Source organism: Meles meles, chromosome 18 (assembly GCF_922984935.1).
Source record: "Meles meles chromosome 18, mMelMel3.1 paternal haplotype, whole genome shotgun sequence".
Classification (NCBI taxonomy): domain Eukaryota; kingdom Metazoa; phylum Chordata; class Mammalia; order Carnivora; family Mustelidae; genus Meles; species Meles meles.
This window is the reverse complement of record NC_060083.1, coordinates 2110325-2133893: the sequence shown is the minus strand read 5'-3', so window position 1 is coordinate 2133893 and position 23569 is coordinate 2110325. Positions and strand designations below refer to the sequence as shown.

General features: G+C 51.0%; 1 protein-coding gene across 7 annotated transcripts in view; it reads right to left on the bottom strand.

Annotated features, from left to right (window-relative positions):
* Nucleotides 1-7617: 7617 nt before the first annotated feature.
* The window catches only part of SPECC1 (sperm antigen with calponin homology and coiled-coil domains 1), a 268950-nt gene continuing 252998 nt past the window's right edge, over nt 7618-23569 (bottom strand). For all 7 annotated transcript variants that reach the window (XM_045985036.1, XM_045985034.1, XM_045985031.1 and 4 more), the window contains 2 exons: nt 18506-18565; nt 7618-9205 (listed from right to left, as the gene is read on the bottom strand). In XM_045985036.1, the coding sequence (XP_045840992.1) occupies nt 9116-9205; nt 18506-18565 (150 nt within the window). In that variant the 3' untranslated portion in view covers nt 7618-9115. The remainder of the gene's footprint in view (nt 9206-18505; nt 18566-23569) is intronic.

The window sequence follows — 23569 nt, the reverse complement described above, 5'->3', positions numbered from 1 at the left end:
AAAAGTGAAGGCTGCACTGAGAGGTTATTTCGGGGGGACGTGATTTAATTGGGGTTGATGGAATGCTTCTCGAAGGCGGTCTTACCTTATTCAGGGGACCCTAGGGAGAGCAGGAGTCAGACAGGTAAAGGGCAGGGGCAGGGGCAGGGATCCCTCAGGTGACTGCCACCGCCTCAGGAGGCTGTGTCCAAGGCTTTGGCTGGACCAGCTGAGTCAGACCAGCCAAACTGATTCTGAACGTGGCCTGCAAAAGGCCGCTGGGCATTTACAAGGCGCCTCCAAGGAGCGACTGTGGCTGTGCGACCGGGTGGTGCGTTTTCCTTCCCGGGAGGAGGAAGAGCAGGCGGAAAAGCCAGACGGCCTGGAAATGCCTGTGTTCACAGGTGCCAGTTAGGTCCGCACCTGCACGAGCAGCTCCGAGAAACAAACCTTCCCGTTGAACACCAGGAAGGGACACAGGCCAGGCACCCGCGGCAGAGCAGGGCTCCATCTGGTTTGGCTCACTCTGGGTGGGACATTCCTTTGCCTGGAGCTCCTCCAGGCGGCTTGGGGCCCCGCTTCCCCTAGGCCTCAGCACTGCCTGGCCTCGGGCTGTCCACGGAGCCAATAAAAATGCAAGGCTCCAGGGGCGCCTGGCTGGCTCTGTTGGGAGACCATGAGACTCTTGGTCTCAGGGTGGTGAGCTCAAGCCCCACGTATGGGGAGTGGAGATCACTTAAAAAAAAAATGCAAGGACGCCTGGATGGCTCAGTCGGTTAAGTGTCTACCTTCAGCTTAGGTCGGGATCTCAGGGTCTTGGGATCGAGTCCCGCGTGGGGCTCTCTGCTCAGCAGAGAGCGCGCTCCTCCCTCTGCCTGCCGGCCCCTGCTTATGCTTTCTCTCTCCCTCTCTGTCAAATAAATAAATAAAATCTGGGGAAAAAAAATAGGGGCGCCTGGGTGGCTCAGTAGGTTAAAGCCTCTACCTTCGGCTCAGGTCATGATCTCAGGGTCCTGGGATCGAGCCCCGCATCGGGCTCTCTGCTCAGCAGGGAGCCTGCTTCCTCCTCTCTCTCTCTGCCTGCCTCTCTGCCTACTTGTGATCTCTCTCTGTCAAATAAATAAATAAAATCTTAAAAAAAATAAATAAATAAATAAAAAGCAAGACACCGAGTGGACCCTGTAATTTATCTGGTGACCCTCACCAGCCTACAGACCAGGCCATCCCAACCCTTCACCAGGGCCTGGCAGAAGAAATTCTGTTGAAAGTCTGGCAGCGCCGAGATGCCCTGGGCCTCACGTCCCCGCAGGTGGGGGAGTAGAAGCAACATTGCCAGGCTCGAGCTCCCCCACTGCGGACGGGATGAGGCTGACTTTAAAGCGGCCAGAAGTGGCAGGAAGGAAGGGGACCCACCCAGAGGAGACTAAGGAGGAGGAATCCCAGGGGACAGGGCGGCAGTGGGGGGAGGGTGTTGGGGACGTGGTGGTGGGAGGCAGAGGTCTGACCCTTGGTCTGGGTCACGGGGGCACGCGGAGCCCTGTCGCCCGGGCTCGGAGGGTACAAAATGATGGTGGCAGGGGCTCATTGCCCGTCAGCACGTGCAGATCTGGCTCCCTCTTTGCGGTCTCGAGGACAAGCAGTCACCAAAACCGGGACAAGAAAGAATTCAGGGCGGGAGCTCCGGGATGCTGGAGGTCAGAGCCCACCCACATCCCCAAGTGCCGCTTCGTTCCAACTCCTGTGGAGAAGAGCAAAGCCATCCCCAAATGACGACATGCCCCTGTCGGCACTGGCCTCTGGGGACAGTCCCTCTGGACACGGAGATGCTACTACAGGCCGCCAGCGTGGGCGGGCCAAGGCAGGCGGCCCCCGGCCCACTTGCAGGGCTGCTGCCCGGGGTAGGCCCCTCCAGCTGCCCCCAGCTGGGGGATCCCTGGTCAGCAGGAGCCGTTCCACGCCTGGACCCCCGAGTACCACCTGGAAGGCGTGTTGCTCGCTTCCGCCATCTGCGGTGTTCGGTTCAGGCCGGCCAGCAGGCCCCGCTGGCGGTGGTGGGCCTCAGGCCGACCTGGTGTCAGCATTTCGGCCCCGCACGGTGCAGCTGTGGGAAGCAGGTGGCCTGGTCCCTCCAGGTGCCTCCGAAAGTGCCCCCCACCTCCCGGGTGGTTGTGAGGACAGAGGGGATGTTCCCGTGCACGTTCAAACCTTGCCCGGTGGCCGTGGCTGTCACTCACACTTGCCTGCTTCTGGCTAGGCTGCTTGGAGGAACCCTGAGGACGCGTGCCTTGAAGATCCGAAGGTGCCAGAAGGTATCACTGTCCCCACCAGGAATGCCCCCTTGAGGCCCCTTCGTGCAATGACGTTGGCATGTCGTGGTGTCCTCTCAGTGACCCCCGATATGCCAGGCTCCCAGAGCTCCAGTTTTGTTCAGGTGTGGGGCGCCCTGTGTCAGGGAGGGTGACCCCCTCCTCTCCTAGGACCGGTCACGGGAGCCCGCGCTGTTCCCTTTTGCCAGTGGCGGATTGGGCAGGGGCAGGAGACCCCATTTTGGTCAATGGCTAGAACCCGAGGGGGGTGGCGGTGGGTTCTGGAAAAGGCTTTCGACCTGTCTTTGAATGCGGACGTCCTGAATGTAAACGTGATCCTTGTTTAGTCGCCATCGAAAAAATATACACGTAAACTCTTTTCGGCTATCTTAACATGTGAGATCTCCATACAGGAGCTGATTTCTAAACTTCAGGGGACAGGAAATATTTTGTTGCTTTTCAAATAATTAAATCACAGCAGGTGCACTAAATCGCATCATCCCAGGGACCAGGCTCCCCACGATGCTCCTCCTTCCCTGTGCCCGGTGGCAGATGGCAGAGAACCTAATAAGAATGGGAAGTACAGGGTTTGGGGCCGACCGCTTGGGTTCAAATTCTTACTTTGCCTTCCCTGAGCTATCTCCGGCAGGTTACTTTACCTTCGGTGCCTCAGTTTCCTCTTGGCAAAATGACCTAGGATTTCTTTCGTTCAGTGGTGTCCCAAGCCCTTGGAATCAGTGTGCCTGCATTTGGAGGCAGACAGCCGTCGTCTGCATGAGGATCGGCTCGTTCTTAAGCGGGTCCCACGGGACGCCCGGCCCCGACTGATTAGCCAGGGACAGGCACCTGAACGATGGGCACTAACTACAGGCTGATTAGTGACCCGTGAAAGGATCCGGCATGGAAACCAGGGGCCCCAATCAGCTGGTAAGTAAAACTGGGAAGAACAGAGAGGTTTCACTGGCTGATGGGACGACACACAAGACGGTGGGGAGAAAAACGGCCACGAAGTTTGTGGTGTTTTGTTAGAGTAGCAATCGGAGACCAAGACGATGGTGTAGCAAAGGCAGGTTAGGGGCTCAGCACCAGAGAACGGACCTTGACCCCAGCTTTAGGTGGGGGAGGGAGAGACACACAAAATAATTGCTTCCTTGGGGCTGCAAGGCCTGAATTCGAGAGGGGCGGCTCTTGGATCGGATCTGAAGTCAGCATAGAAATTGGAAATCTGGGGCGCCTGGGTGGCTCCGTGGGTTAAGCCTCTGCCTTCGGCTCAGATCATGATCTCAGGGTCCTGGGGTCGAGCCCTACACTGGGCACCTTGCTCCGTGGGGAGCCTGCCTCCCTGCCTACTTGTGATCTCTCTCTGTCAAGTAAGTAAATAAAATCTTTAAAAAAAAAAAAAAGAAGTTGGAAATCTCAGGGCGTCCTGGCTTGCTCAGTCAGAAGAGTCAGAAGAGGGTCAGAAGAGTGACCCTCGATCTTGGGGTTGTGAGTTTGAGCCCCGTGTTGGGGGTAGAGATGACTGAAAAATAAAGAAAAAATTTTAATGAAAAAAAAAGTTGGAAATCTCTTTCGTCAAAGTTACCCTTGAGAAGATCCCATCTTGAACATCTACAAATTCTCTCTCAAATGAGCCCAACCTGGTCGTTTTCCTCCAGGGAGGAGAGCGTCTTCTGAAGCAGTCGGTTTGCTGATCCAAGGGCCACACTGTATCCAAAACAAACAAGCAAGCAGGCCCAGCCAGCCTGGAACACTGAAGTCGCATTCCGTCCTGAGACTCCCCCACAAGGGAGGCTCACAGGAACTGAGACAGTCGAAGGGAACGACACCCGTCCTGTGCCTCACACTTGCTCTGGGCCACGCGGTCGCTGGCTGGAATGGCAGGTGGCAAGAGTCACACTTTTTTTTTTTAACCTTACCTCCCCCCGCCCCTCCCCCCCTCCCCGCCAACAGACATGGTAGACTTTGCGGGAGTTACACGTGAGTGTGAAATGCCTCTCCAGGATGGTGCGTGGCTCCTTCTTCCTCAGCCACGAGCATCCTTGCGGCTGGGATGGCCCGCCTAGGACTGATCCTGGCAACCGGTCCTTGAGGCCCGAGGAGGTCTGAGACTCCGCTTTGGTCCCGCCCTTGACGTGTCCTCTCAGGCAAGGTTCCTTCTCCGGCCGGATGTGTCTTCCAGGACAAGGCTTTTCAAAAGGTGGCCACGCCTTGTGAGGTCAGGAGCAGTGGTACGGGCCGCTGTGTGGCTAACTATTCCCACGTTCCCTCTCTGTTTTGCTCCGTTTTTCTGATACAAGGGTAATCGCACCAGGAGTGGTATAAACAGTAACCCACACGGACAAGTGCGAACGGCCACGGGGCTCTGCGCCCAACCCTGTGAGATGTTTATAATCTAGAACGACCTCCCCCAGATCCTGGTAGGGCAGCGGGTTAAATGAGACTGCATTCATTTGACGAGTCGGGGAGGCTAGATTCTGCTTGGAAACGCGTTGTCAGTCACGCTAACGGACACGAACACGACGCTAGCAAAGAAGGGAAAACAACGAAGGTCTTCGATCGGGTTTCAAGTTTCTCCCCAGGATCTTTCCATTTGTGGTTCTGGGATTTTTGCCATCACGTTGGAAAATGCTGGAAAGGACTGTTCGTGAGACCGGCCTCAGCACTGAAACCCAGCTGGGTGCCGAGGCGTCTGGCCCCCAGAGCTCAAGGAGGAGTTCCAAACTGAAGGGAGAGTTCGTGGCAGCTGGAGGTTTCCACCAATGAATCAAAAATGACTTACCCTGCAGTAATTACCCGGGAAGCTAAGGTGTCATGAGCAAATAATTATGTGGCTCGGTCTTCAGGGAGCTGAGTCAAGGGGGACAGAGGGGCCGCAGAAGCATTGGAAGCAGAGAAGGGGGCCGGCTGTGTGAGGCCCGATCCCAGTCCTCTGTGGCTGCAGAGAACCACCGGCCACCGACTGTGGGACAGCAGAGGCCACCGTGTCAGGCACCGTGGAGCCTCTTGCCTCATACCCGACCCCACACACACGGGCTGTGTCAATGCACAGGACACGAATGTTGGGGGCTGCGCTTCCTTCAGAGGGGTCCAGCTCACAGAATGGGAACCCTCCTGGTGAGCCCCAAATTCTGGGAGGGATCAGTTTGCAAGCGCTGAGATGCTGGCCATCTAATGCCCGTGTGTGTGCTCATATGCGTGTGCGTGCACACATGTGCATGTGTGTAGGTTGCAGACTGAGTCACTGAGGGCGGCTGCCGGTCATCAGCTGTTGGACCTGGTGCCTTCTCCCATCGCCTGAGAGCCCGCGGAGGAAAATGAGTCGTGGCTGCCGTTCTGGCTCAGTGCATGGTAAGCCCTTATCAGAGCCTGCTATTCTCAAGAGACGGGAGACAAAGGCCAGGGACGGTGGAACTTCCTCTGGAGGAGGGAGAAGTGAAGATTCTTGGGCGAGGGTGGGCGGCCTCCCTTCTCCTCTCTGGTGGATGGCGCTGGTCACCTAAGACACCAGAGAACGATGGCCTCCCACGATGCCTGAACAGCCATGGGCACGCCTAGTGCTCCAGGGTCTGAACGTACCAGGCGTCCCAAGTCTGTTCAGGTTCATATGAACTCTGCTTCCCCGGCCTTGGTGCCATCCACGCTGGTAATTTCCAGGCCCAGTCCGGGCTCACCTGCACCGCAGGGCAGCGCCCTGTGTCGGCCCTGAACGGTCACTCGCCCAAGTGACCACATTGCAGCAAGAGGGCTGCAAATGCGAGGAGGCGGAAAAGCCATTGGGAGCCCAGTCCTTTCCGGAAACTTCCATTTTGACAAAAGAGGAACAGTCGATGTCGCCGGGAAAAATTCACAATCAGGCCGAAACAAAATATATTTATTAGAAATATGACACAGTCGTACATCATAGGCTTCCATGTTAATAGTTCAATACACCTGTGTTGGCATGTCACGTCCTGACGATGCTGGGCGTGCTCTTTGCAGAAACGAGGCCACATTCAACCAACATAGTTAAAATTAGGGAGTTACAGAGGATGTTCCAGACTTAGCCAAAGTCTAACCTGGGTCAAGAAAAGTGAAACCCCCAGGGAGCATGGGCAAAGGGGTTATTAAAAATACTTTTTAAAAAGGTAGCCAGGCTCTATGTCCCTTTCTGCACGTCCTCGGGGGCTCATCTCAAAACGGCAGGCGACCTTGGGAGCTGGAGGAGCGCCAGCAAATGACTGTGCCGGGAAGGGCCCGAGTCCTCTCCCTCCGCAGGCCACCAGACGCCTGCCTTCCCCCGTCCCCATGGGGAGGTGGCAGGGGGGCTTCAGGGAAGCGGGGGTCCTCTGAGGGAGGAGAAGCCCGCGGCTATGGTCACCGCCCATGGCTAGTCGCTTCGGGAAGCTTCCGATGGTCCCTACAAAAGCTACAGACAACAGCCGAATGAGGACCAAGACCAAAGACCAACCTCACTTCTGAAGTTGAGAGAAGGGGCTTCTGCCAGGTTCCTCAGGACGCGAGCCCCAGGGATCCCGTCCTGGGAGGGTCTCACAGTGACACGAAAACCATGGCTGTCCCTCTGGGTCTTTAAAAGAACTCCACGCGTCTGGGTCTTGCGTTTTGCACCTGTCTTTCCTAGAATAATACTAATACACTTAAAAGGGACTCGCAGAGCCACCACGTGCCTTGCACGACTCCCGGCTGAAGGAAGACAGAACAGAAGTGGCTACCACAGGCCTCGGGACAGAAAACCGGAAACGGCGCAAGTGGCTGACACGACCCTGTTTTCTCAGTTGAGCCGATTTCCAGCTTCACCGTGCGCTCCCGGTGCTCGGGCGAAAGACTGATCTAAAACCCCACCCAGTGGCCCAGCCCCCAGGGCCCCCAGGGCCCCCAAACGCCGGAAGGCCTGGTCCCCCCGCCCCGCCCAGCCATCCTCGGTCCCTTCCCCGGGGCTCTGCAGGGCCGGATCGGCCCCACCTGCTTCCGCGAGCAGGACACGCGCTTCCCCTTCCAGGAGCCCCCGCAAAGGTCACGGAGCTCTTTGGGTTATAAAACTAAATCGCACACGGCCTTTATTTTATAGGACATTTCTTTCGTTCTCTTTCCCAGGGGGGCAGGCTCCAGCGCAGGGCGAGGGAGAGCGACCCCCGCTGCAGACTGCTCGGCCCGGCGCGGGACCCTCGGGCGGGTTCCCGGTAACCGCAGAGCCGGGGCCAGGCGCTCCGGACACCCGCCCCGGTAGCCCACGCAGCTCGGCGGCCCCTCCTCTCCCGCGCCGGCCCTGCCGCACTCCCAGATCAGACACACCGTGTCCTCGGGGCGACGCAGCGCGCGGTCCACACGGGCAACGCGAGCCGCACCCTCCCTCTGGGCCGGTGCACCAGGAAGGCGCCAACTAAATCTGTTCTGGAAACAAAGGAGCCCCTGCCGGGGGCGGGGGCGGGGGTCACCTCTACCAAACGGCCCAACAGCAACCCGCGCTCAGGCCCGGCGCTGGGGCGCGAGATCAAAGCCGGTCCCTCCTCTCCGGGGCGGCCCAGGGGGGTGCGCCGTGAACCGGCTCCCCGGGGAGGTGCTGACCTTGGGCCCCGGAGGAGCGGGTCCGGCACCTCCCCCAGCAGGAGCAGCGCCCGCCCCTGCGCACGGCCCGAGGCGGTCCGGAGGGAGGGGCCGAGCCACGCCCCTTCCACGCCTGACGTCAGCGGGGCCCTTCGCGGGAGGGGCGGCGGCCCCGGCAGGGGGTGGGCGCGGTGAGTCCCCTGACCGCCGCGGGGGAGCCGCATCCTCACCCGGAGGCCCTGCGCCTCTCGTGCCCAACCAGATCACCTGCCCAGGGCGCTCCCCCCGCGCCCCCCGCCCGCAGTCAGGTCCGCGGCCTCCAAGGGCCACAGCAGGCGCGCGGACCCGACCCGGCTCTGCCCACCCCCAGGGCTTGCTTGGGTCCTGCCGAGGCAGGGAAACCAGGCGCCGAGCCGGAAGAGCGTTCACCTTTGCCGTGTGCCCGGTATTCCCGGACGTCACGGCTCTTGGGGCCGCGCGTGCAAACACACGAAGCCCTGGGTGGGCACCGGGGACGAACGCGTGCGAGAACGGGAATGGGGATGCAGATGGGGGGCGACTACGACGACACAAAGGACAGTAGCTGACGTCTCCCTTTCAGCGGGGGGTGGTGGTTCTGAGCGTGGGCGCGTGCAAGCACCGAGGCGCACTCCTGTCTGCGGGGCACCCCGCGGGGACACGGCGGCCAGCCACCCAGGGGCTGCCTGGGACTCACACCCCTGCTCCTCCGTCCACAGACCCCAGCAGGTGACAGCACGACCGAAGAGCGCGATCAAGCTCTAGGAGTCACAACGGGTGTCCCGCGCGCAAGCACTTCCCCAAGAAAGGCAGGGCCCTGTGTGGCCGGGGGGCGTGAGCGCGTGTTGCTGGGTGTTTTCTTACGGGACGGGGTGGGCGGTGGCGAGGCCAGAGGTTTCCTACAGGCAGGAGCCGGGGTTTTCAGAGAAAGATGACGGCTCTGGAATGCTCTGGAATGCCGCCGGTGGTGGCCCTCGGCAGCTCACCGGTGAAGTCGCTCCGCGTGACCGGAGATGGCTCACCCGGTTCTGGCGGACGGAGCCCGGGCTGGGAGGAGGGAGGCCGAGGGGAGCACAGCTTCTCTGGCCCACGCTCCAAATGCATCTGGACTTAACGCGGGGGCGCGGTGGGACGCAGCTCGGTTTCTGGTTTGCGCACCGGCCCGGAGGGAGCGCGGCGGGCGGTGGATGGGCGGGGCCGGTGGAAAGTGACCAGGTGCTTGGAGGACCCGCTGCAGGCCGGGCCGGCTGCTCTCCGGCCCTCGGGCTCTACGTCTCGAAGTACTTGTAGATCTGGGCCACGTACTGCATCACGCTCTGCCAGTCAGGCCGGTCTGTGTACAGCATCTCACTGAGCTCCTGTGCGAGAAAAGACGAGGTCACGCTGGGGACACCACAGACCCCCACCCCCTTCCCACAAAGGTGCTCAGATCCAGGTTGGGGTGGGGGCTGCCCAGAAACCCTCCTCCACCTGCCCGGACAGAAGGTGTAGGCAACCTTGTTAAATGGGATTAGTTAAAAGAAAAGTGTTTTATTCCCATTTAATCAGGAGATACTGTCCCTTAAAAAACATTTTTTAAAAAAGATTTTATTTGAGAGAGAGAGATAATGAGAAAGAGCATGGTAGGGAGGGTCAGTGGGAGAGGGAGAAGCAGGCTCCCTTCTGAGTGGGGAGTCCAATACAGGACTCGATCCCAGGACTCCAGGATCATGACCTGAGCTGAAGGCAGACGCTTAACTGACTGAGCCACCCACGGCCCCTCGATATTGTCCCCTTTAAAAAACATTAGATATGACTTCCTGCCCCTTTTATCTTAATAACATGGCAGCTTTAAAAAAGTTCTGTAAAGAGTAAGTCATCCAGGGGCGCCTGGATGGCTCAGTGGGTTGGGCCTCTGCCTTCGGCTCGGGTCATGATCTCAGGGTCTTGGGGTCGGGTCCCACATCGGGCTCTCTGCTCGGCAGGGAGCCTGCTTCCTCCTCTCTGTCTCTCTGCCTGCCTCTCTGCCTACTTGTGATCTCTGTCAAATAAATAAATAAAATCTCTAAAAAAAAAAAAAAGTCATCCATAATTCCATTATCATAGAACGAGTGCCGCTTTTCTAAGTTATACTGGAATGTGTACCTATGTTCTCCCGCTTCCATCATGTGGACGTACTATCGTGTGCTCTGTGCTTTTATTTTTTTATTTTTTTGGGGGGGTGGTGGTGGTGGGAGGGGTAGAGGGAGAATCTCAAGCAGGTTTCATGCCCACCATGATGGAGCCCAATGCAGGGCTGGATCTCAGCATCCTGAGATCATGACCTGAGCTGAAATCAAGAGTTGGACGCTCAACCAACCGAGCCTCCCCCGGTCCCCAGCGTCCCTCTGTGCTTTTCTACCTAACGTTTTCCACACACAATTGCACAGGCTGCTGTTCTGCGTTGCTGGTGGTCCTAGTAGTCGAGGGGCACAGTCCAGGGACAGCTGTCCCACAACCAACAGGACATCTAACGTGACATGTCATCTGTGTTCACTTCCTCACGTTACAGACTTTGCGTTACGCATCTTTGTGGGGCGTTGTTGAACTCATGGCTTGAGATGAATGCCCATGAATGGGATCAACACAAGAGCCTTGAACCAACTGAACCTGCAAGCGCTGTCTTCTAAGAATTAAGTGTCCGACCATTTCACGTTTGTTGTTGTTGTTGTTCTTTCTCCCTTAGTTTCACAGGCGATCAGCAAGCAGATAGTCAAATATTCCTGAAATGTCTGCCACTCTGCGTATGAAGTAATTCATTTTGGGGTTGAATTCGGATTCTTTCGTGGTCACGAGAGAACAGTAGGAAAGGACTTTGATGTAAAGCCAGGAGCAGGGATGTGGTGGGAAAGCAAGCCTGAATTTATTTAGCACATCTGTTCTTGGGTGGTGACAGAAATGAGACCTGTCACTAGCCACTTATTTTGTTTCCATGACACCTAAATATATTTTATGAGTTTTGCTTCTTGGTTGTGCTAAAAAATAACCAGCCTGCCAATGACAAGGATGTGTCTTCCATCTCAGAGAGGACACAGGAGTCTGGTCAACATTCACAGCTCTGCTCAGACTATCTCCTCATATGCCCAAACCTGACAATAACAACATTAAAACTATTTTGGTACATTATCAACATCACATTCGAACATGTTTGAAGATATACAGTAGCACATTTCAAGAGAAGGGAGAAGGATGCTGCCTGACCCAAAATTTGAGGATGCATGACATTTATTTGAATCAGGAGCAGAAAACCTTTCAAGATAAAAAGCACCAGGCCCCGATGGTTTCATTGGCAAATTCTGCCAAATGCTCAAGGAAGAAATAATACCAGTTCTACACATTCTCTTCCAGGAAACAGAAAAGGAGGCACACTTCCTCACTCATTCTGTGAAGCCAGCATTGCCCTAATACCAAACCAGATAGAAATGCGACACGAGAAAGCTACCCACACAGACATAGTAAATGCTAGCGAACTGAATCAAGATCAAGTGGGGTTCACATCAGGAAGCAAGACAGGTTTAATATCCATCAATGTTATTCATATGATCAGACCTAATAAGAAAAATCATACGATTGTATCAACAGATGCAGAAAAAACATTTACACACGTACCGTGAAGATATTTGTGGGTTTGGTTCCAGACCACCACAATACAGCAAACACAGCATAAACAAGTCAAATGAATTTTTTTGAGTTTCCAGCGCACAGAAGTTATGTTTACATTATACTGTAGCTTAATATGTGTGCAACAGCATCTAAAAAACGCAACAATGTACATCGGTCTTTCACACAATGCAAGTCTGAACCCTGTGGATGTACTTATGTGTGGATTTTGTTTGATAATTACACTATGGTACGGTCAGTGGATTTTCTCTTCCTTATGATTTTCTCAAGAACACATTTTTCCTCTACCTCACTTTAAGAATATAGTATGTAATATACCAAACATATAAAATATCTGTAAATCGGTTGTTTATACCATCAGTAAAGCTTCTGCTCAACAGGAGGATAATAGTAAAGTTTCTGGGGAGTCGAAAGTTATACAGAGATTTTCAACGGCATGGGGGTGTTGGTGCCCCCAATTTCTGTGCTGTTCAAGGGTCAACTGTACATTCTCTAGTTAAAAAATACTTTATTGCTAAAAAAATTAATTTAATTTTTAATTTAATTTAATTTAATTTAATTGCTAAAAAAATGCTTTTTTTTTTAAGCTTTCAGCAAGGTGTGATCACTGATGGCCGATCACCATCACAAACATAATAATGGTAAATATAATTTTAAACCATAACTTCAAGAATTACTAAAATGTGATACGGAGACACAAAGGAGCACATACGGTTGGCAAAATGGAGGCGGCAGACTTGGTTGACGCAGGACGGCCACAAACTTTCAGTTTGTAAAAAAAAAAAAAAAAAAAAATGCTGTACCCGTGAAGCTCAATATAGTGAAATACAAATGAGGTACGGCTGTTTACAAAATTCAACCACTGATTATGATAAAAACTCTTCAAAACCTAGAAAAATAGAGGGGTATTTCTTTTACCTAATAAAAGACACACACAAAACCCAAAAGTTGACCTCATACTTAATGGAGAGAGGCTGAGCACTTTCCCACTAAGATCAGGAGAAAAGAACAAGGCAAGGGTGTCTTCTCTCATCTTTCCTACTCAACACTGTGCCAGAAGTTCTAGCTAATGCAATAAGGCAGGAAAAAGAAACAAAAGCAGGCACCTGGGTGGCTCAGTTGGTTGAGCGACTGCCTTCAGCTTAGGCATGATCCTAGAGTCCCTGGATGAGTCCCGCATCAGGCTCTCTGCTCAGAGGGGAGTCTGTTTCTCCCTCTGACCTCCCATCTCATGCTCTCTCTCTCTCTCAGTCTCTCAAGTAAATAAAATCTTGAGAAAAAAAAAAAGAAACAAAAGGCATACAGATTGGAAAAGCAGGACTAAACCTGTTTTTGTTTGCAGATGACATGACTGTCTATGTAAAACACTCCAGAGTTTACCCAAAAACCCACTGGAACTAATATGCAAGTTTAGCAAGATCTCAGTCAGTAGCTTTCCTATTATAATACCATCAATGGACAGCTGAAATGTAAAACCAAACCAAACCATATAAATGGCATTAAATTTAAAAAAAGGATATATATGCATATATATGTATATATCAATGATATATATAAATAAGAAAACTTGTTTATAAAACACTATATGCAGAAAACTACAAGGCACTGATGGACGAAATCAAGAAGCTCTAAATAAAAAGAGATTATGTACGTTCACAGATCAGAAGATGGAGTATCGACAAAATGTCTATTCTTCCTAATCTGATCTAGAGATACAAAACAATCCCAATCAAAATCCCAGTAAGCTGGGGTTTTTTTTAGGGGGGGGTAGGTATTGACAAACTGATTCTAAAATGTATAAAGCAAAGGTACAATCAAAGAAATTCTATGAAGAAGAAAGCTGGAAGACTTGATTTCACGATCTATCAAGTACGAATCAGGGCAGTGTGGTATTAACCACGTGGCAGATGCTTGGATCATGTTATATCTATTTTATCACAGTAAGAATTGAAAAAAAAAAAAAAAGGTAAGGCTTCCTGCCCTTGGGAGTTCATGGTCTCGGGGATGGAGATAAAGCCTACAACCAGAGAAATCACAGTATGACACCGCACAGGCTATACGGCACTACTGCGCATTAAGAGCCCAAAAGGAGGGCAGGGCTGTCCTGGATACAGGATCACGGAGGAGGTAAGACAGACCTCTGGAGAGGGCCTGCCTGTTTGACTCTCACCTTTGCTAGTCACTAACGTGTGACCTTTTATGGAACCGCACCTGCCTTAGTTTCCCACCCGTAAGGAGCATCTGTCGGGTGTAGTGAGTCAACACGTGGAAAATGCCTAAGGATGCCTGGGTGGCTCAGTTGGTTAGGTGTCCGACTCCTAATTTCAGCTCGGGCCATGATCTGGGCCCCGCATCGGGCCCTGCACTCAGCGGGGAGTCTGCTTCTCTCTCTCTTTCTCCCTCTCTCTTTTCCCCTCCCCCTGCTCACATGTTCTCTCTCTAAATCAATCAACAAATAAAATCTTACAACCAAAGAACATGCCTGATGCATAGTAAATACGAACAAATATTTTTTATCTTATTAAATGCAAATCAACTCTAAGTACCCTTCATAAAATCTGTACTGCAGGGCAGGTGAGTTGTGCCTAAGGAATCATTCTGATATCCCCCTAAAATCCTGAGTGGTAAAGACCTGCGTGTCCTGATCTCTGTGTGTACTGACTGTTCCACTGGCTTACTCAGTAGGCAACGCCCTCCCAGACTATGCACTCAGCATGAGGGCCTCCCCTTCTCCAGGATACAGACACATCAACCCTTAGGGGACATGCATGCTGGCTGTCCTTCCAGGAACGGCACGAGGCCACCTGTCCTCTCACCTCTTCTTCTGTGCGGAGTTGCCCACCCTTGTGATACGTTCGGCTAACCCTCGCTGTCACACTGGCTGAGAAGGAATGCATTCTAAAATTGGGAGAACGCGGTTGAGCTTTCATTTAAAAAAAATAGTCTCGGGGCACCTGGGTGGCTCAGTGGGTTAAAGCCTCTACTTTCGGCTCAGGTCATGATCCCAGGATCCTGGGATCGAGCCCCGCATCTGGCTCTCTGCTCAGCGGGGAGCCTGCTTCCCTTCCTCTCTCTCTGGCTGCCTCTCTGCCTACCTGTGATCTCTGTCTGTCAAATAAATAAATAAAATCTTAAAAAAAAAATAGTCTCATCCTTGCTAATATGCTATCCCCAGAAACCTGTATTTACTGGGATCTACACCTGCGAGGGATCCCCCCGCCGCCCCGCACTGATCTTACAATTGACCTTGACCAAAGACCTGGGGTTGTGATTGCCGCCAATCCTGACTGTGTAATTAAGAACTGTTTTTCAATCCACGTCAAGGTACACTGCAAAGCAAATTTCACAGTGCGGGAAGCTTCTGTTTTGTTGACGGCACCAACTGGTTAAAATGCTCACAAACATCCCTAAATGCTTCTGAGATTAATTATTATGCTTGTCCGAATCTCCTCACAGACATCTGTAAAAATGAAACTGCCGGCTCCAACAATTAGCTCAACAAGATGATCTCATTCCTAGCTTGCATTAACTCCTCCTTACCTTATCCTGTCAGATACAAAGTGGGGAAAAGATGTCAACTTAAACAAGAAGCAAATGTTAGCTGTAACACTACAAAGAAAACCGTATTCTGTATGTACTATCACCTAACAAATTCTCGTTTTTTTTCCTTGGATTCCTTACGTTAATTATCTGTTGCTCAGATGCCTGGGTGGCTCGGTCGGTTAAGCATCTGCCTTTGGCTCGGGTCATGATCCCAAGGTCCTGGGATCGAGTCCCGCATCGGGCTCCCTGCTCAGCAGAGGAGCCTGCTTCTCCCTCTGCCTCTGCCTGCCATGCTCTCTCTGCTTGCACGCGCTCTCTCTCTGGCAAATAAAGAAATAAAATCTTAAAAAAACCCCCAAATAATCAGCTGTTATTACTTGTTAGCTGTCCAGCGTTTCAGAAGGTAAGATAAACTGGGTCCCTTTTGGGTCCCTTTTGCTCCATCCTGGCCAGATATCTATGTCACCTCCAGCCTCTTATTTTTTTTTTTTAAAGATTTTATTTATTTATTAGACAGACAGAGATAACAAGTAGGCAGAGAGGCAGGCAGAGAGAGAGGAGGAAGCAGGCTCCCTGCGGAGCAGAGAGCCCGATACGGGGCTCGATCCCAGGACCCTGAGATCATGACCTGAGCCAAAGGCAGCGGCTTAATCCACTGAGCCACCCAGGCGCCCCTCTTCTGAAATGTTTATGAGCCTCTCATGGTTTGCCTATTCTAGCCTTTGATAATTTTCTTTTCTTTTTTTTTTTTTAAAGATTTTATTTATTTGTTTGATAGAGAGAGATCACAAGTAGGCAGAGAGGCAGGCAGAGAGAGAGAGAAGGGGGAAGCAGGCTCCCCACTGGGCAGAGAGCCCTATCCGGGGCTCGATCCCAGGACCCTGAGATCATGACCTGAGCCGAAGGCAGAGGCTTTAACCCACTGAGCCACCCAGGTGCCCCCTTTGATAATTTCCTACTAAGTTGTCTTTTTATTACTGGTTAGTAGAAATTATTTATAGATTTTCTGTCTTCACTTTCTTTCTTTGCAGTTCTGTTATGATGTTTGAGGTTCATTAAGAATCTATGGTCTTTCATCATTCTGGAAAAATTTCAGGCACCATTTCTTCAAATATTCTCTCTCCCATTCTTTCTTCCCTCTTCTGGAATTCCCACTGGCCATGGGGCTTAGAAACTGTCTGATTTTATCTTCCATGCTCTGAAGCTTTGCAACAGACACTATCAGTTGGTTAATCTAATAGTCATGCCCAACCTCTCTATCCCTTGTAGGCTTCCTACTAAAGAAAAGGGAGAATATAAATTGCTTACTTTCTCAAATTCCTTTGCAGGTGGGGTGGCCATGTAACAGAGTATTGCCAATTACCTGAGGGACTCTGGGAAGGCTTCTGATTTCCTTATGAAAGGGGAAAGCTATGAGGAACTTGTTCTATCCATTCCCTCTCCTTCGTGCCCTGCAGATGGAAGTGATGTCTGGAGCTTGGCAGCCATGTTCAACCACAGAGGACATGGGGACAAAGAGCCAACAGATTAAAGATGGTGGAATGTTAATGAGACACACTCTGGGGTCCTTGATTACAATACTGAGCAGTGAACCAATCCTGAAACTACTTCTGGACTTCTCATTAAAAAATAAAATGAACAGCTTTATGGTTTAAGCAACTGTTAAGCAATGATTTTCCATTTCTTGAATTTGTCTTTTTTTTAAAATTTGTCTTTTTAAAAAAGATTTATCTTTTGAGAGAGAGAGAACACACATGTGCATGAGTGTGTGTGCAGGGATAAGGGCAGAAGGGATTTCATGACCCTGAGAGATCATGACCTGAGCAAAATCAAGAGTTGAACGCTTAACAGACTGAGCCAACCAGACAACCCCCACCCCTTGCCCCCATTTCTTGAATTTGAATACATATTAATACAATTCCTCTATTATGTTTTTCACTTAAAAAAAAAGATTTTATTTATTTATTTGACAGAGAGAGACACAGTGAGAGAGAGGGAACAGAAGAAGAGGGAGTGAGAGAGGGAGAAGCAGGCCTCCTACTGATCAGAGAGCCCGATGTGGGGCTCGATCTCAGCACCCCGGGATCATGACCTGAGTCAAAGGCGGACGCTTAACGATTAAGTCACCCAGGTACCCCTATTTTCCACTTTATAAATGTCTGTTTCATGTTCTGGATAATCTCCTTAGTTCTATTTTCCAGTTCAGTAGTTCTCTCTTCTGCTATATCTAATCGGGTTTTCAATCTAACTGGGGCTTTTTAAATTTCTAATTTTTATTTCTAGAAGTTTCATTTGATTCTTTTTACAAATCTTTTTTTTTTTTTTAACATTACCACAGTTCTTTATGATTTTTATTCCCTCTTTTACCTCCTAGGTATGTTTAAACATAGTCTTTTATAATCTCTTTCTTATTATTTTATTATCCCACGTTCTGGTAGATGATCCTCTTGTTTGGTCTAGCTGCTGACTAGCACAACTAGATCATCTTCTTGAGTGTTTTATAATTTTGGATTGTGAATGTATTTTCAGCGGCCGTTGTATCACTAGCTTTGTGCCTCAGCTAGTTTAAGTTACGGGCTTCTTGGAGCACAGAAATAAATTTGAACTCCAAATCTCATGTGGCCCAGTTTTCTTTTCCTGCAGACTTTCCTTATTCTGGACACACACACACACACACACACACACCCCTAAGGTGGAAACCAAGCTTCCTCATCACTTCCCTTGACTGGCAGGTAGAGGTTTTAAAATTTCCCCCTTCACTAAGAAGAGCATAATTTTGTGACCTTGGGTTCTGCACGAGGGTCTCAGTACTAATGTTCTGGGAATGTACTAATGTTTATGGGAACTCAGCGCCTTGTCTCTTGTTCCTGTGTGGACATTAAATAACAGCTATACCCATTAGGTAGCCTTTTATCATGAGCCCTCTACCAGCACTCCCGGGCCCACTTCTGAGGCTTGCCACAGTCTTAGTTTATGCTTCGTGGTTCTGGTTTCCACTTCTCTTTGAATTTCTGACATGTGGCCACTTCCCATTCTTTCTTCAGACCGCAGCTATGGGTTGATATTTTTATAATTACATTCTATCCAGATTTCTAGGTGGCTTGAACAACAGGGCTTTAATAATTCATCCCACTGTGCTTCCAGAAATGAAATTTATCCACAATGAAATCTTTGAAAAAATCCTAAATCATGTGGGGTTAGACTAACTGAATTAAAGTAGGCCCCACACCCAGTGCAACCAAGGGCTTGAATTCACAGCCCTGAGACAGAGACCCGAGCTGAGATCAAGAGTCAGATGCTGAATGGACTGAGCCACCCAGGTGTCCCATGAATATTTTTATATTAGGGATCACGAGTAACAGATCTTTAGCAAATGGATTTTAATGCTCTGTAAGAAACTGTTTAGTAGATGGCATAAAGTTCTTTCTCCTACAGGTAGAACAAAGTTTCACAAGGATATAAAATAGGATACTTACCAGGCTGGGTTTGATGCCTACACTTTCGGCTGCTTCAAATGCCAACAGGAGATTCTTTTTCTAGATTAAGAGGACAAAGACTGGAATTATCAACTAAAAAGACACAGCTTTTGAGAAAATAAAAATAAATATAAAAACGTAAAGCTCTTTTGTCAGGAAAGAACGCTAAATGACACTCCCATACAGATGATCTACTATTATAAAACACTTAGATTTTTTTAAGATTTTATTTATTTATTTGACAGACAGAGATCACAAGTAGGCAGAGAGGCAGGCAGAGAGAGAGGAAGGGAAGCAGGCTCCCCGCTGAGCAGAGAGCCCGATGCGGGGCTCGATCCCAGGACCCCGAGATCATGACCCGGGCCGAAGGCAGAGGCTTTAACCCACTGAGCCACCCAGGTGCCCCAAAACACTTAGATTTTTAAGTCAAGTATGCAAACAAGCGTTTCAGTCTAAGGAAGAAAATGATTGACAGGTTATAATTAAAATGACATTACCGATTGATTCCTGACTATCAAAGAGAAATATTTGGGGGCTATTTTTTACTCTGTCACAACTTATGACATACACATTCTGTTCGGATCAAGACTTGTTTCATCACGGTGCTGTATACCATTTCCCCCTAGAATTCTAAAGGCACTTTCCACAGTTAGCCCTGATTCGTAGCTCTTTCCTGAGACTGTTTCTGGCTGTTCTGATGTTTCCTCACCTGGATGAACTTAAGAATCACTTAATTATGCCTCCCCCCCCAATAATTCATTTGAGATCAACATTTAATTAGATTGGTATATTAAGTTTAATCAAGACAGTCGTGTTCCTCTAAGTAATCATGTTTTATGTCCCCCAGTAGAATTCTGTGATTGTACGCATTTGGATTCCATCCATACTTTTCTCTCTTCGGCCACTTCCCCAGGCCTTCTCCCTCTGTCCTTGGGTGCCCACCTGCTTCCTGAAGGTGGAGGGCTCTGCCTTCGTCCTGCCGCCGACTCTCTGCTCGAGGTACCACGTCGCAGAGAGACAGAAAAGACAAGGCAGTGCACGTTTTCTCCCAGGCTGTGGTCTAGGCCTGGGAAAGCTGCTGCTCTGTGGTCATCTCGCCCAAGTCACCAGCCCTCTTCCTCCAAATTAAGGGAAGTTTATGGGCATGAACTGGAAACCTGTGCATGTTTCCATAACACTGTTCTCTGTTCTGCTGAGACGGGAGCTCCTGCGTTGGCTCCTGGCTTCCCTTTACTGAGCCCAAACTTGTGGCTGCTCTCCTCTTTTGTGTTTATTTAGAGTCCTTTTGGTTAGTGTTGAGGGGAAAGGGGGTTTGTAAGCCAGTTTTGTGGCTACCACTGTTCCAGAAGTCGTGGTGTTTGATAGGCCATGCCAACTTATTTTCTTTCTTTCTTTCTTTCTTTCTTTTTTTAAGATTTTATTTATTTATTTGACAGACAGAGATCACAAGTAGGCAGAGAGGTAGACAGAGGGGGAAGCAGGCTCCCTGCTGAGCAAAGAGCCCGATATGGGGCTTGATCCCAGGATCCCGGGATCATGACCCGAGCTGAAGGCAGAGGCTTTGACCCATGGAGCCACCCAGGCGCCCCTTGTTTTCTTTCTTTTAAAGATTTTTAAAAAAATATTTATTTGACAGAGATCACAAGTAGGCAGAGAGGCAGGCAGAGAGAGAGGAGGAAGCAGGCTCCCTTCTGAGCAGAGAGTCCGATGCGGGGCTTGATCCCAGGACCCTGAGACATGACCTGAACCAAAGGCAGAGGCTTAAGCCATTGAGTTGCCCAAGCGCCCGCCAGGGCACCTGGCTGGCTTCGTTCTTGGAGCACGCAGCTCTTAGCCTCAGGGTCGTGAGTTCAAGCCCCGCACTGAACATGGAACCTACTTAAGAAAATAAATAGAACGCTGTCCCAATTTTCAATTCCAGCCATAGTGTTTAAGTGTGCACTGACTCACACGTTTACCTGCACAGACTATTACGAGCGAGTGCTGTTAACTAATCCTTCCATTCCAACAGCGTCAGGGCCCTGCAAGAAGGCCGGGGGCAGGGGGAGAAAGCGGCCACTCACGGGCAGCAGGAGGGAGTGTGCCCAGGACGGAACCCGCAGGCCAGAGCCCTTCCCGCCACCGGAGAGCGGGAAGCCTGGGTTGAGCTCTCTGCCACTGGCCCCGCTAGCAGGGCACCTCACCTAAAAGTGACAGCGGAAAGCACCCCAAGTCCAGATTTCCCCTCTCACGTTAAAACTTTGTGTCAGGGGTGCCTGGAGCGAGGCTCAGTCATTAAGCGTCTGCCTTCGGCTTGGGTCATGGTCCCAGGGTCCTGGGATCAAGCTGTGCGTGGGGCTCCCTACTCAGCAGGGAGCCTGCTTCTCCCTCTCCCACTCCCCCTGCTTGTGTTTTCTCTCTTGCTGTCTCTCTCTCTGTCAAATAAATAAATCAAATCTTAAAAAAAAACACAAAAACCTTCATTTTTTGACATGAAAACACTCCGTTCTAGATCTGAATCTGAGTAGAAACGTGGACGTTTCCTGGGCTGACAGATAAATCTGCTTTCTGTTGGGAAAAAAATGCCCAAACCTCCCACTGACTGGAGCTCCGGTCTCTTTCATGTCTTCGAAGACATCCTTGTTAGTTGCATCAGAAACTCCCTACTTGACCCTGACGTCCAGCTGACTTGGTTTCATTACTTCCACCCGGGGAGACGGAACCGCTCCCGCTTTCCGAACTTCCTGGGCTGTGTCACTGATCTCACAGACCCACGGTCTCCCACAATCGGAAGGGGGTGCTCCCTGATCACAGCATCCTCGATCGGGGGGAAGATGTACAACCCTACGTGTGGGGCCACGGGGCCCTGTACCACTAGGACAACAGGAAGTGAGCCAACGGTGGTGTCTGGCTGTTGCGTGTCTCCAAATGGGCAGCAGGGGACTGGGCAGCTGGCCGTGCGGTTGGGGATCACGGACACCCACAGCGAGACAACGCACTTTCGTAAGAAGGCAGTGCTCATGATTCAAAGCGGGAAAAGCCAACACTTTGAGGTTCATTATTTTCCAGCAGATCCAGAGTGATCTGAGGACGAAGAGCTCAGGTGTGTTTTGCACGGGAGCGGACAAACACTGCACGCCTTCCGGAAGATTCCTGTCGTAGAGAGTGTGCGGTAGTTTCAGTGAGGTCTTCAGAGTAGCCGAATTGTTTCACGCCCGCTCTTGCCTCAGTTATCTTTATACCATCGCATGGAAAGGCCGAGGCTGCAGAGCGAAGAGAAGGGACACGGAGGTCCCTGCTGGAGGTGGGCTCTGCCTGTGAGGGGCTCCAAGCACAGGCTGCATGGACCCCCCCTCAGCCCCAGCTTGTCTCCTCCTCTCCCGCTGCTCCCCTCCGGTTCCCTCGGCTGGGTCCCTCTCTCCCTTGACGACAATCCCTTCTCTCCATACCTCTGTGATGCTGTGATTTATAGCAAGAAATATACATTGGTCTTTGTCCACAGTTCCTGGCACAGGGCTCCTAAAACCCTTACCATCTCCCATATAAGAGCCATAGCGGCATCTTTTGTTACAATCTTTGGTTTTCGTCCTCAGTTCCAGAAACGGCTTCAGAACAACAAAGCGAAAATAGATGTCTCCTGTTATTCATACAAACCTCTTTCAACCACACCTGAGTTTCTGTTCAAGAAGTGATTTTTCGAAAACCCCCAGATAGGGGCGCCTGGGTGGCTCAGTGGGTTAAAGCCTCTGCCTTCGTCATGATCCCAGGGTCCTGGGATCGAGCCCCGCATCGGGCTCTCTGCTCAGCGGGGAGCCTGCTTCCCCCCCTCTCTCTGCCTGCCTCTCTGCCTACTTGGGACCTCTCTCTCTTTGTGAAATAAATAAAAAATCTTAAAAATAAAAAAAAAACAACCCAGATAAGCTAAGGATAGGGTTGGCTGCTAGGCGGACCAGCCATGCGATCAGAGGGTGCGAACTTTCAGTCCCATATCCTCTAACCGCAACCTCAGGGAGGGGAGATAGACCGGACATTAAGTTCCATCACGGAGAGCCAATGGTTTAACCAACTGTGGCTGTGTAAGGAAGCCTCCCTTGAGCTCAAAATGATGGGGTTCAGAAAATGTTGCACCCCAAGGTCCAAGGGGACAGAAGCTCTTGTGCTTGGGACCGATTTGGACCTCCCCCTAGGGGTGCCCTCATCCAGCGGCCATTAGTGTCCTTCAACATCCTGTGTAATAAACCGGTGACCTAGCAAGGAGACTGTTCTCCTGAGTGTTGTGAGCCACTCCAGCAAATTCATCGAACCTAAAGAAGGGACCACGGAATCTCGGGTTTACAGCCGGTCGGTCAGAGCAAGGTGACTACTACGTGGTCACCGGGGTCTGAAGTGGAGAGCGCCGCCTCATGGGACCGAGCCCTTAACCTGCGGGACCTGAAGGGGGACAGTGTCAGAACTGAGCACACCTGAGGACACCCAGCTGGTGTTACGGAACCGCCTGGTGTGGGGAAAAACCCCCTTCCGTACGGAAGTGTCGGAAGGGAAATGCCGGAGGCAGAGTGCATATAGACGAGGTTTTCCTTAGGGCTTCCCTCAGGACCCGGGACCAGGTGATCTCCATTCTCCTGGCTTTAAAGACCGCCTCTGCCCGCCCTGTAGGATACAGTAGCTACACCTGACACGTGGCTACTTAAATCAAAAGTAATTAAGACACATTCAACTTTCCAGTCATTGAAAGCCACATTCGTTAATAGTCCAACGAAGCAGCAGCTACCACATTGGGGAGCGCAAACGGAGCACTTTCCCATCATTTTGCTTCCCTTAGGCAGCACTTACCTATGCCCTGATGACTCCTGAATTTGCCTCCAGCTCCGATCTCCGCTCTGAACTCTGCATTTGTCATCCAACGGCCTGTCTGGCCTTGCACACTGCACTCCTCAGGAACATCTCCCACCAAACATGATTAAAAACAGAACCGTTGCTTTGTTTTGTTTTCCAAATGTTTAATGCTCTTGTGCGGCCTGTTCGTGGACTACCAACAAGGCACCACACAAAAATTTTAGGTCTTGAGACCTTTATATGCTTTGG